Source organism: Pangasianodon hypophthalmus, chromosome 2, assembly GCF_027358585.1.
Source record: "Pangasianodon hypophthalmus isolate fPanHyp1 chromosome 2, fPanHyp1.pri, whole genome shotgun sequence".
Lineage (NCBI taxonomy): Eukaryota > Metazoa > Chordata > Actinopteri > Siluriformes > Pangasiidae > Pangasianodon > Pangasianodon hypophthalmus.
Window position 1 is genome coordinate 4,000,022 of NC_069711.1, and position 13,958 is coordinate 4,013,979.

Below are 13,958 nucleotides of genomic sequence, written 5' to 3' on the forward strand. Positions count from 1 at the left end.
CAGCCATCTCCAAAAGTAATACCATATTAAGACCAATATTGACTGCCCATTAACAAATGACAAATTGTGCGTCTTAACCCACAATGTACTGTATTGTCAGTTTTAGCACAGTTCAAGGAAACAGCTTTTATTCACTCTGGTTTTAAGTACTGACTTAGATTTGTTTTGTTTTCAGTTCGAACGCTACCTCAGTCCAGGCCACGGTCCAACAGTCTTCCTGTTACAGTCACCAAAGTAGCGTCAGGCCCTCTGGCCAGACGGCAGTACACACCGCAGCCAGCTCATCAAAACAACACTTCCACTCGTCCCACAACCTCCACGCCAATGGCCCCTCACAAGTAAGCAGACTCGGCATATGTATGCATGACTTTCTTCTGAGGTAGTTGTCAGAAAGATAATATATAACTCACAAATCAAGTCTAAAAAGAACACTAAAACATAAAATATTACCATTTTATCCACTGTTTCCTTTGCATCAACAGAGTCCCTCGATTCAGTCAAGATGAAGACTCCTCAGAAGAAGAGGAATCTACCAAAGACTCTCCTCAGGCACAGAAAGCCACAGTGAAAAGCCACTCCCCAGGAGTTCAGCAGCACACTGCTCCCCCAGCTCTAGCCTCATTTCAGAAAGCAGCACAGAGCTCTGGATCTCACCAGGCCCCAGTGTTTAGCAAGATGGAAGTGACCGTGCAGGAAAGCGAGAGTGAGTGGACAGAAGGCAGCGAGATGGAGGAGATTTCCTTAGATCAACTGCAGAAGCACACAGACCAGAATGGAAATGTTCCAAAGACTTCATGCAGTAAGAAACTTGTTTCAGTGAGTTCTGAAAGATTAGAGCTCTAAAATAATTTGGCTTTTTGTAATATCAAAGTAATAAACCACGGCAAGGCCACCATGTTCATTTTTGAATCAGGAAAATAGAAGAAACACCAACCAACTACTTAAATAATAATTACTCACACTACCAAGGGGAAGATTCCTGGGGTCTGATTCAAGGGGTCAAGTCCAAACGAAGTCACAAGTCATTGATATCAAAGTCGAATCACAAGTCTTCTTTGATTATGTCAAGTCTAGTTGAAAGTCAGCAAATTTGTGAAGTTGAGTCCACGACACTGACAGCAGCTACTTAGCTTTCGTGAACAGAATCAGAAATGTGATATCTGCACTATGTGAAAGAGTATACAGGAAATTCGTAAGTATTTTGCAATTCTAATGACACAGAATTTGCATAGAGAAGCTGAAGTTTATTACAGAGAATGACATCAGTAATGAATAAATATTCCTGAGAAATTTTAGAGTATAAAATACTTTCAATGCATTATATTATATAATATTTGTTTATATTATTTCAGCTTGAATAGCTGAATCAGATCACTGTTGAATTGACATGTATTCACTCACATCGATTTGTTCTTAATTGTTCTCAGGTTTTTCACCATGCTCTCTCTGCCCCATTTGCATCACAGATGGTTTCACTGCTTCATTTTAATGTGGGTTGGCAACTTAAGGGTTGAATATATGACACAAATATAACAGCATGACACCATATTTCATTGATATGCATCACAACATAAAGGCGCAACCAGCAAAATGGAAAACTGAGATTAATATTTTAACATTTTACTATTTTAAAGAACAGTACAGTACAAATTTAACATCAGTTCATTTTAATCAGTTTTTAACTGATAGCAAAATACAGATATCCACGATATCTCAGAAGAGAGCATTGACATAATTTATCGATATTATATCTTCATATTGACAAGCTCTGTTGGCAACTCGCATTGAAAATGAAAAACCCTGGTTCTGGCATTGTTGCACTGGCTCTCTGTCCATTAACAGTCTCTAAAGAGTAACAAAACACTCTAACAATGTTCTACATCTTTGACCTACTGTTCCACTCTCTTAGGTCAGTTGCTATTGGCTCTTTCACAATCTCTTTTGAAGGCGACTGTGCTGAGTTTTTTAAGTCATCCCACCAATTTTCAGTTGGATTTTCAAATTTTCAATTGGAAATCCAACTGAATTTCTAGATTGAAACGGTGTGACTGTTGGTCTGTTGCCTGCCCCAGGCTCTGGATTGTCACCAATTAACTCGGCCTGTTCTAAAACTGAGCTACGCTATAAGAAATGAGAGCAGGGATGGATACTTTCCCTTAAATCTTCTCCAATTGTCAGTAAAGCCCAGATTATTTTTAGAGTACCATCCAGACATCCAGCAGTTCAGAGACCATAACCTGCTGTAAGCTACATCACCATGCTGCATTGGGATGGGGCCAGATTTTCAATTCAGTTAAATTTTATTTATATAGTTTTTTTTGTTTGTTTTTTGTTTTTGTTTTTTTTTTTTATACAGTGGACACTGTCACAAAACAGCTTTACAGAAATCTGGATATAAAATTTAAATTTATCCCTAATGAGCGAGTCAGAAAACAGTGCTAAGGAAAATGAGCAGAATTAATAGTCCATGATCTTGGACAGTTTTATAAACAATAAAATAAAAACAACTGAACTAGATACTAGTTAACTCTAGACCAAGGGTGTCAAACTCAAATTCTGCTTGGCCACATCAGCATTTTTGTGAGATCTAAGGGCTGTAATCATAGTCTGATTTTATTTTTTTGTTGTTGTTTTTAATACTTATTTAACATATTCTATCAACTAACACCAAGAGCTTATGCTCTAAGAATAGAACAGGTTGTTTCTAGAAAAATGAAGGGCTAACAGAAACTATGCACTATTATTTAGCAACATTTATTATTCTGATTATAATATGTTTTTTTTTAATGAATGCATTCCTTTAGTCACAGTTTATTGGTGATAAACTTATTTATTGGTGATAAACTGCTGTGATAAACAGGATTAACCATTTGAGATTCTGCATTTTTCCTGTTTCTGATTGAAAGCTAGATAGCCAGATAGCTACACTATAAGCACAGAGATATCGAGGTGAGAGCCGGTGAAGTAGCTTGCTGGAGTTTACTGGAGAGAAATAGATCACAATTTATAATTTTCCCCTATTATTAACATGTTTAGTACATTTTAATCATTTTCAGTGGAACTGCCATGAAGGTATTTTATGTACCGTTATTAAAATATGGAAAGATTGTTTGACTGTATAATATGTCTTAAAGTTGCAATAGGTAAGTTTAGTCTTTTTTTCCAAGATTAGGTCTCTAATGGTTAGATGGGTTTGACATTTGAATGATTCCCACACATGTTCAGGAAGCTCCAACGCCAGGACCTACAGTGCGGTCTACGGTCCATAGAGTGTCTGTAAAGTGACTGACAGCAGGTGGATCCAAACACATGCAAGCAGTCTAGACCAGAAGTCCATTTTCCATACAGGTTTTCTCAGCAAAGTAATACATGCTGAGGCCACATCCTAATCCACTGTTTGTTTGCTTTTTTTTTTTTTAAATAATAGATCAGCATTGTACAATTTAATTGTACAGCTCAGGAAAACAATCATGATTTTATTTTGCATATTTCCTCATCCCACTGAGTGCAGAATTCTAAATCCTGCTGTAACAGTGCAGAGTGCTAAATCATTACGCTCTTAAGAGTGCAGCTTTCAAATCATTACGCTCTTAAGAGTGTGGAGTTCTTTAAAAACATTACCATGTTGGCCTTGCAGATACCTTATTCCTTTTATAATCATATCTGGCAAATGGCTACAGCACCGTATAGTATTCTCATCTGGCTTAAAGCAAATGTCAAAACAACTAATTTCTGGAACTTTGTAATACAAAATTCAATAAATTCCTCATTAAGACTGAGTTGAGGGACACAGATGCTGAAATATATATGTGTCTGATCCAGTGTTTATCTCTCCACAGGTTATGTGAAGGCACTAAGCAATAATCTGGAGAAGCAGCCTGCAGACCAAGGGCATAAAAGAACAGCAGGAGTTGCCATCCCAGATAAACCTACTGGAGTCACTAACACAAATGATGCAGTGTGGGAGATTAAAGTAAGACCTGTTAGGTTACAGCACCAAACTCTGTAATTAGAGCTACAAAAACTCATTATTTTGCTGTACTTTTAATGCAAAGGTATCAGTAAATTCCAGTGCTTTCATCGGAACAGGTTTGGGCTGGAACTGTAAGAATTGCAACAACAGAGACAGTCTGTTCAAGAAAATTACCATCATCTTTATTTTAGTCTGGGCTTCTAGTTACTGAGGCTGATTTTGTTGTTTTAGGGTGAAATACCTCAGTAATTTACCTGTTTCTTTTTCTAGCTGTAACTTTGAGTAGGCTTAAATTCCCTGTTCAGAATAGTTGCATTACAGCAAAACAGTTCTGCTTTATCTTGTTGTTTGAGATATGTTTCACAGTATTTTCCAAAATGTCTTAAGAAAACCTTTCCACTGATGAAAAATATTATTAATTTTGCCAAAAATATTGCAGCATGACAATCTGGTCTAATCTGAAATCAGCGTATGCAGGTATCTGTTTTTGCAGACGTATCATTTTTGTGTGGGGGAAGCAAAAGGAGTTCTGACTTTTAATGAAACACTGATGGTTATGTGTAGTTTTGGAAGAGGTGTACTGGAAATGTCATTTCATGGAAATTTCATGAATCATACATTTGCTTATGCAAAAGATGACGCATAGATTGTGCAGGATATTTTAATATGTGGTTCTATGGGGCAAAACTTTGTTACTTCATGTGTTACAGCACACTGATTTCGCAGACGATAACGACGATGACTGGGATATTTCCTCTCTAGAGGATGTCCCTCCTGCACACAAATCCGGTTCTGCCCCTGTAAAGAACAGCATAGACAAGAGTCTTGACACCAGCACTAGTGTGTGGGGAACTTTTACTGGCAAAGGACAAGAGCCAGGTATGTAGAGCTTATAACATATTAAATAATTGCAAAAATATGACCAATTCAGTCATTTTTTTAAGCAAAACATAAATAATTGCACTGTCACAATGTGGAATTCTAAATCACTGTAAGGCCTCACTTTCTCAAAAACAGCCTCAATTCTTCATGGCATGGATTCCTCAAGATGTTGGAAACATTCCTCTGAGATTCTGGTCCATGTTGACATGATTGCATCATGTAATTCCTGCAGATTTTTCAGGTGCACTTTCATCCCAAAGCTGTTCTATTGGATTCAGATCCAGTGACTGGGAAGGCCACTGAAGAACATTGAACTCATGTTTGTGAAACCAGTTTGAGACTTTTGCTTTTGAGACTTTTGCTTTCTGACACGGTGCATTGTCATGCTGGAAGTAACCATTAGAAGATGGGTAAATTGTGGCCATGAACGGATGCACATGGTCAACAACAATACTGAAATAGGATATGGCATTCAATTGATGATTGATTGGTATTAATGGGCCCAAAATGTGCCAAGAAAACATTCCCCACACCACTATACCACCTCCACCAGCCTGGACTGTTGACACAATGCAGGTTAGGTCCATGGATTCATGCTATTGGTGCCAAATTCTGACCCTGCCACCTGTGTGCCTCAGCAGAAATCAAGATTCATCAGACCAGGCTACATTTTTTCAGTCTTCAACTGTCCAGTTTTGGTGGGCCTGCGCCCACTACAGCTTCAACTTTCTTTTCTTGGCTGATAGAAGTGGAACCCGACATGGTCTTCTGCTGTTGTAGCCCATCTGCCTCAAGGTTTGACGTGTTGTGCATTCTGAGGTGCTTTTCTGCTCACCACATTTGTAGTGGTGATCTGAGTGGTTATCTGAGTTACTGTAGCCTTTCCGTTACCTCGAACCAGTCTGGCCATTCTCCATGGACCTCAACAACAAGGCATTTCCATCCGCAAAATTGCTACTCACTGGATGTTTTTTCTTTATTGCACCATTCTGCATAAACTCTAGAGACTGTTGTGCATGAAAATCCCGGGAGATCAGCTGTTATAGAAATACTCAAACCAGCCCGTCTGGCACCAACAATCATGCCATGGTCAAAATCAGTGAGATCACATTTTTTTCAGCCATTCTGATTGTTGATGTGAACGTTACCCGAAGCTGCTGTCCCGTATCTGCATTTTTATGCATTGCACTGCTGCCACACAATTGGCTGATTAGACAATTGCATGAATATGTAGGTGTACAGGTGTGCCATTGATTGAACCATTGATAAAGCATTATTATTATGTTCACCATGTTAGCCATGAACAAATTATCCTACCTCACCAGTGAGTGAGCGGAAGCCAGTAAACAACCCGCGCAGTAATTAGCAACGCAACAGCTCATTCGCTGCAAATGAGAAAAGGTGCAGGGAGGTAGAAGGCTCAGGCAGGTAGTGTACAGGTGAGAATGGGATGGCTCTGGCAGAGATTAATACAGTGTTAAAAACAAAAAGTCCAAAGAATGAAGAAAGAAGGCCAGCAACAAGATGACCGGTCAAAGATTCTTGTTGTTGATGTGACGTATATCTGGAGTTTGTTAGCATTCTAGAGCTTATATACGAGGCAAGACCTCTAAAGGTGTGCTGTTGTTTCTGGCACCAAGACGTTAGCAGCAGATCCTTTAAGTCCTCTAAGTTGCAAGGTGGGGCCTCCATGGATCAGACTTGTTTGTCCAGCACATTCCACGGATTGAGATCTGGGGAATTTCGAGGCCAAGTCAACACCTTGAACTCTTTGTCATGTTCCTCAAACCATCTCAGTGTGGCAGGGCGCATTATCCTGCTGAATGAGGCCACTGCCATTAGGGAATACCGTTGCCATGAAGGAGTGTACTTGATCTGCAACAGTGTTTAGGTAGGTGGTACGTGTCAAAGTAACATCCACCTGAATGCCAGGACCCACGGTTTACCAGCAGAACATTGCCCAGAGCATCACACTGCCTCCACCAGCTTACCTTCTTCCCATAGTGCATTCTAGTGCATTTCCCAGGCAAGTGATGTACACGCACCTGGCCATCCACTTGATGTAAAAGAAAATGTGATTCATCAGACCAGGCCGCCTTCTTCCATGGTCCATGGTCCAGTTCTGATGCTCATGTGCCCATTGTAGGTGCACTGTGTGTTCTGACACTTTTCTATCATAGCCAGCATTAACTTTTTTCAGCAATTTGTGCTACAGTAAATCTTCTGTGGGACCACTTTTGGGAGGTACTAAGGTACCCAATACCCCCCAATACTACCCCTTGCTGCCTAATATATCCCACCTATTGATAGGTACCATTGTAACGAGATAATCAACATTATTTACTTTATATATATATATATATATATATATATATATATATGTAGACAAATTTTATTGCTTTGTTGTCTTTGGGGCTTTTTTGATCTCCACTTCTGCCAATCAACTGTAGAGAGTACTCATAACCCCTCACATGAAACTATTAGTTTTAATGCATTCTGTTTGTGTTTATGTATATTTGAATGTGTTTGTGTGTTTTTCAGGTCTGAAAGATACTGGCAGCACTCTGAAGAGCAGTATTGTGACAGTTAGTGACTGGGATGACTCAGATGGCACATAAATATAATAGCATTTAGCAATAAGCAATAATAATCCAAAAAAACAACACACAGAATAAAATGGACTAAACAGATTTCTTTATTTTGAATGCTGCTGATGGAACATGTTCAGAGATGTTTGCGCTAATATGCTGCAAGTCGTACACATAAATATTCAAGTAACTGTAATAATACTCAAGATCCTTAGTACATGTGGTGAAGTTCAAAACTATTCAGGGACCACAAAAGCAATATAGTCTTTTCTTTGTACTTCACAATGTCGTTGATATATAGTGTTAAAAATTTTACATAAATTTTAAACCTTATGTGAATTTATAGTAAATTTTCATGGATTTTTTTTTTATCATGGAAAAAAGTGTGTAAACAGTACAGTTTTGTTAAATTGTGCTTTACTTTTTTGTTTCTAAGACTATGCATATCTGTGTATCTGAGGTGTGCGTGGAACTGTTTTTTCCCCCCCATTCACTCCCAAAAGGAATTCTGACTAATCCCCCACTGTTCTCGCAAAAAGTTTGACCCACAGTTATATTTTTTGTTTGCTCCATGTGCATTTTTTTAAAAGAAAAGATACTGCTATTACCATTATTATCAATGCTGCATGAACTAATATGTTCAAAAAAATAATTTTTTTCTTTACAAAGACTGTGACTGTCATCTACTATGACTGTCGGTCATATAAGAATTTCCTCTGAATGGGTTATGTTCCTTTATTGTACCTTGTTGCTCTTTGGCAACATACATGTAATGATAAAATGAATCATTGTTAAAAACAAAAAAAAAGATAATGCATAATAGTTCTTTAGTTACAATAGCTGTTAACAGAATAGCTATTGATTAACTGATTAACAGAAATTTGAAGAAGTCTTGTAAGGGTAACTAAAAGTGATGTTGGTCTGGGGAAAAAGAGAGGGATCCCCCTTTAAGGAGAGATTTACACATCATGTATCTTACATATGCTGTAAGTGGTACCATTAAGGCACACCTACTGTTAAACTGGTGAATACATTTTTGTAAATTGTAAAAAATCTATTATCCATCCATCCATCCATTGTAAGGAGTGAGCTACACAAAGGTTTTTTTTTTTATTATTATTCTGAATGGACTGATTACTACCTTTTCAGAGAATGTGCATGCTTTTATAAAAATACCTTTTTTTGGAGTGTACTATAAATTCACATAATTAAATTTCATCCCTGGTTATCTTTTCCTGGGTATCTGTTCTTGATGAAAGAGCTCCTAAGTCAGATCCACTCAATATATTGTTTCCAAAACACGGGCTTCACACATAAGAATCCATGAGCGGCATGGACGCTGCTGTCCTTCGGGCTGTATATGTCCTTTGTGTTTTTCTGGTTCCCTTGCTCTCTCTGCCTGATTGGAATAAGGGGGGCATGATTGCTGTATTGGCCTTGGAGTAGGCAGGCAACGTATAGGTTCCTCTGGTTCGAGCAGTCACATATGTCCCTCTCGATCGAGCTCTCGTGTAAGCATCTGCCTGAACCAGTGTGTCATTTGACCTGAAGAGAGAATTGAAGAGTGGCATTATGGATTCTTTTTATCATGGTAAATGGTCAGATTCACCGAAAATATCTGTTTTGTTAGTATTCTATTATTTTCTGTGAAATACTGGTAGTATTCAGTTTATTGTCTATTAACCTTACCCTGAGCTAAATCTCTCTCTCCCAGAGAAATAACACAAAACTGCACTTCCACATATAACCAAACTGGAACCTCCCCATCCTATGAATAATGCTGCACCAAGTTCAAATCTGAAAAAAGAACAAAATATTAAGTCTGAGAAGAGTGCTCACACACTTTGTGCAAAACCATTATCATTTGTTCTCTGAGAACGCCAATGCCAGTGCTTTCTCTGAGGGGTTTCATTGCCTTTGAAGGCGGTATGTGATTGCTGGGGCAGACAAAAGAGGGTGCTCAAGCACTTTTTAATTAACCAACCCTGCTTGCAGGCTGATCAGCTAATGCTGATTACCATAAAATGCTCGAGATCAAACTAATTAATTGACCTGGCTGATCAATTTATCAACCACTAATTACAATATCCTGAAACAATTTACAAGTTTTTGCAATCACTTACTTCTGTGGCTTGTAGTTGACATCCACAAATTCTGCCCGTATTCTGTTTCCCCACATGGAGTACACTGCCATACCACAGAGTCCTGTGATAAAACGTTTTTGCATCAGTGTATTCGTAGACAGGATAGAGCTATATCTAATATTAAATATGATGTCCTACCTGATGCCATATAGGTAAACGCAGCTGCTAATGTTATTCTTGTATTAACAAGTTCAGAACCCCCAATCTTCGTGCACTTCATTCCAATCAAGGTGAGCACGGACCCCCAAAATCCCAGAATTACAGAGACAATGGCCAGGGCACGTGTGACATGCAAGAAAACTGAAGAAAGGGTGCAGGGCTTAAGCAAAAAAAATCCACAAAATACAACTATTATAACATTCCAAATATAGTCAGGTCCATAAATATTTGTACACTGAAACTTATTTTAGCTGTCTACCACAGTATAATGAATATGAGCTCAAAGTGCAGAATTGCAGCTTTAATTTCTTAAATTTTTAAGAGACCGAAAGTAATTGGACAAGACAGACAGCAAAAATACAAAAAAACAGTGGCCACCTTCTTACCTTTACTGGTAAGCTCAGGAACACCAAAAGGCCCAGAAGACCACAGAAAACAACTGTGGTGGATGACAGAATAAGTCTTTCCACGGTGAAGGAAAACAGATGGCCAGATCAAGAACACCTTCCATGATCTAGGGATATCTGTGTTAAATTCAACAATCAAGAGAAGACTTCACCAGAATAAATACAGAGGGTTTACCACAAGATGTAAACCATTGGTAAGCCTCAACGACAGGAAGACCCTAAGAGTTTGTCAAAAACATTTAAAAAAAAAAAACAGTTCTGGACCAACATCCTATGGACAGATGAGACAAAGAGACAACTTGTACCAGAATGATGGGAAGAGAAGATTATGGAGAAGGGAAGGAACTGTGTATGATCCAAAGCATACCACCTCATCTTATGGCTGCCAGTGGAACTGGTTCCCTTGTATTTTTTGATGATGTTACTGCTGCCAAAAGCAGCAGGATGAATTCTGAAGTTCATATAGCAGGAACTGAAGACATATTCAGTTAAGGTCTGGCAGAGCAGCACCAGGAAAGAAACCCAACATCTGGTGATGCCTGCTGGTTCCAGACATCAGGATTTGCAACCAAGTATTAAAAATGACAATTTAATTTACGATTATATTAGTTTGTCCAATTACTTTTTGTCATTTAAAAAGGGGAAGACCACGTATAAAAAGTGCTGTAATTCCTACACTGTTCACCTTATGAGGATTTAAATACCTGTAAATTAAAGCTGAAAGACTTTACTTATTTATTATTTAATTTTTATTAATTATTTAAACCCCAATATACTGTGATAGACAGCTAAAATAACAATACCTTTATCAATCTCCAAATATTTATGGACCAGACTGTATATTATTTTAGGACTTCATCTGAATAAGATGCTAATATAATTTATTGTGAGAATTCAAGCATTATGCAGGTCTTTACCTGGAAGGGCCATCAAGGAAGGATAGTACTTGCAGTCAGAAACACCAGTGGTGTCAGATACACAATCCATCCACAGGTTGGAGTAGTAGTTGACCGTGGTGAGTACAGCATCACCTACCTCAGAGAAATTCCAGTACTCGGTAGGCAGAGTAGAACAGATCAGAATCCATCCACAAATGCAACACAAAAAGCAGCCAATTTCTAAATACATCATAGCCGTGCGATTCATTTTGCTGGCTTCATACTACAGTCTAAGAGAGACTCCAAGAGAAGGGAATATCCTGCTTAAGTTGATCAAACAAAGCTGTACATGAATTGCCAGAAAGGATTATATTGAAAGAGAAAAGAACACTGAGGCGTCTGGCTCTGAAAGACAACCTCCCTTAGGTTGTTATGCATGCTGAAGCCCGAAACTGGAAATTGTCTGTGGTATTGCATAGCAAGCAGATACTCATATCTACCCAAAACTGACTTTCTGATGAGGGCAGTTTCTCTAATTACCACTTGTTTACTATGACAGAAGGACGTTACCCCTATGGTATAGAATATCATAGGGGTCGGGGGCCAAGATTACCTTATTTTTTTCCCAGGGAACCAACGTGTCGGTTGACCGTGCGGCACCGTTAGGTGTCCCAGTGCCCTCTAAGAAGAGTTATATATATGTTATATGATGTTTCCACTAGGGATTTTTATGGTGCTAGTCACAGTGTACTCACAAATGAGTACAATTCTTATGTTAATAACATTTTATTTATTTATTTACATTGTTTTAATTGGATTGAAATGTATTTAAAGAATCACCCAAGCAATGCATATTCTCAAATGTACAACATTTCTGCTTCTGTGCAGCTAGACTAGGATCATGCCTCCATGACCTCAACATTTTCCTCACTGTCTCGATTAGGCTGATCAGAATCGCTTGCTTTTAGCAAGAAACTTTTAAGAGTCAACTGTTTTGCCATTGTCCGTTCAACCAGCGCATACAAATTCCCATGTCCGTTGGCGTAGGCCTTGTTTAGCTATGATGTGTACTTTGCTAGCTGTCTAATTTCCTCATTTAAAAATGAATATTAAAGAGAACTGGGAACCATTTAGCAAACTACATGAATCCCATTTTAATTCCTGCCTTGTTCTTTGAATGATGACTAGGAAACAGTGATTCCACAGCAGTGGCCATATGAATTAGAGGCTAGTGGTACAGATAGTGACGTCTACTGTCTTGGGAAAGAAACCCGGATGTACGAGGCAGTGAGACATCTGACACTGCTTGTGCTTGGTTGGATTTTTTAAATAAAGTATAATCTGAAACATGGCGTCAGAACGACTCGGTAGCAATACTGGATGCTCTGGGGGAATATTTCAAGCCTGCAAGAAATGCGATATATGAGAGGAATATGGGTACTGTAAACAAGAACCAGATGAACTTATCAATAGATTTGTAACAAGACTAAAGGAAGAAGTGTCATCATGTGATTATTGGGAGCTAAAGGATTAAATGTCTTTCACAATTCAAATGAATCGGTGTCAGGTGATGTACACTTTGGACCCTGATGTGTTACCTGTGCAATCTGCACCACACAATGTTCCATTGGCCCTGAAAGCCACAGTGAAGGAAGAATTAGAGGCAACTACAGTAGGGTTGCACGGCATTATCGCGATACAAACGCTTCAAAATACTCGTGATGCTAATCTAATTTTTTAAACGGTTGTATCGTCAATACATTAGTACCGTAAGTAATGTTGTATGTGCGGCAGTTAATACTATTTTCGCTAAAACGACACATCTCACTGCTTTTGTAGAATACACAAAGGTTAGTGACACTTAATTTAACCTAAATTCTTTACCTTAATCTTTAAAGATTTCCTGTTTAATAGTAAACGAACTAACGTTACGCTTACTGCTGCGTGTAAATAATAAAATTAGCCATGTTTGATAGTAAGCGAATTAACGTTTCAAATGTTATGGTTTTTTTTGGAGTTCCTTTCCAAGTTCAGTTATTTATTTCTAATGTTCTGTTCGTTCTTATTACTCTGAGGACAATTTACATTTGCATGATTTCATTGCTCTAGGGAACAATAGATGACGTGGCACATTGAATTCGTTGCTTGCCAATTGTATGATTATTCTTGAGTTTTTCCAATAGCCAATTATTCGTTCTCATTAATAAAGTATTCAGAGGAAATTTTGGTTTGTCTGTTTTCATTTATATCTATGTATTTCTGTAGACTTGAATTTCTTGTAGATTTGAATTATGAATTAACACAATATTGCATGGTATCGTGATACTACTTGTTATCGTGATACTTCAGCTGGTATAGTATCGTAAGATATGTTTAAGGTATCGTGACAACCCTAAGACAGACATATCAGGGCCAGCAACATCACAGAATTGACTGAGCCAACGGCATGGTTAAGCAATATGGTGACAGTGGTGAAGACAGACAAAATTCGAATTTGCGTTGCCCTGGAGCCCCTAAACCAAGCACTATGCAAGTCACAAGCTCAATGATGAGAGCAGTCGTCTGAGAACTTTCTGGACTCCATGGGGCCAAATGAGATGGCTATAGCTCCGGTTTGGAGTCCGGAAATCTACCCGGACAAACAACACGAGTTGCTGGTAGGTCTGACAGGCACTGAACCAAATCCTGACAACATACTGATAGTAAGCGGTGGCGAGAAAGACACAAGCTGTGCGGAACGATGACAATAACCTGCATACCCTTATGAAGAGGTGCAGAGCCTTAAAGCTAAGACTGAGCAAGCGAAACTGCAGTTCAAGCTCAGTGCAGTACATTTCCATGGCCAAACGCTGTCCACAGAAGGGCTAAGGATTGATCCAGAGAAAACACAGGCAAACTTGGAGATGCCTACACCCACAGATACGAAA

The 13,958-nt window shown here is 38.6% G+C and overlaps 2 protein-coding genes across 5 annotated transcripts in view; one reads left to right on the top strand and one right to left on the bottom strand.

The window, feature by feature from the left end:
* The window catches only part of dzip1 (DAZ interacting zinc finger protein 1), a 30,421-nt gene extending 21,744 nt beyond the window's left edge, over window positions 1-8,677 (top strand). For 2 of the 3 annotated variants that reach the window (XM_026945604.3, XM_053227713.1), the window contains 5 exons: window positions 176-338; window positions 483-799; window positions 3,840-3,973; window positions 4,684-4,852; window positions 7,397-8,677. In XM_026945604.3, coding sequence (XP_026801405.3) covers window positions 176-338; window positions 483-799; window positions 3,840-3,973; window positions 4,684-4,852; window positions 7,397-7,473 — 860 coding nt within the window. In that variant the 3' untranslated portion in view covers window positions 7,474-8,677. Of the gene's footprint in view, window positions 1-175; window positions 339-482; window positions 817-3,839; window positions 3,974-4,683; window positions 4,853-7,396 lie in introns of those variants that run through there. The other variant, XM_053227715.1, reaches the window with a different exon arrangement.
* Window positions 7,528-11,480, bottom strand: cldn10d (claudin 10d). 2 transcript variants are annotated; one of them, XM_026945607.3, is made up of 6 exons: window positions 11,071-11,480; window positions 10,133-10,270; window positions 9,726-9,887; window positions 9,567-9,648; window positions 9,133-9,240; window positions 7,528-8,988 (listed from the first exon to the last, which is right to left on the bottom strand). In XM_026945607.3, exons 1-6 carry the CDS (start codon window positions 11,297-11,299, stop codon window positions 8,751-8,753), a joined length of 957 nt encoding a protein of 318 aa, XP_026801408.2. In that variant the 5' UTR covers window positions 11,300-11,480; the 3' UTR covers window positions 7,528-8,750. The 2 variants fall into 2 exon arrangements, with proteins under 2 accessions (XP_026801408.2, XP_026801409.2); XM_026945608.3 differs by lacking the exon at window positions 10,133-10,270.
* Between the last annotated feature and the right edge of the window lie 2,478 nt (window positions 11,481-13,958).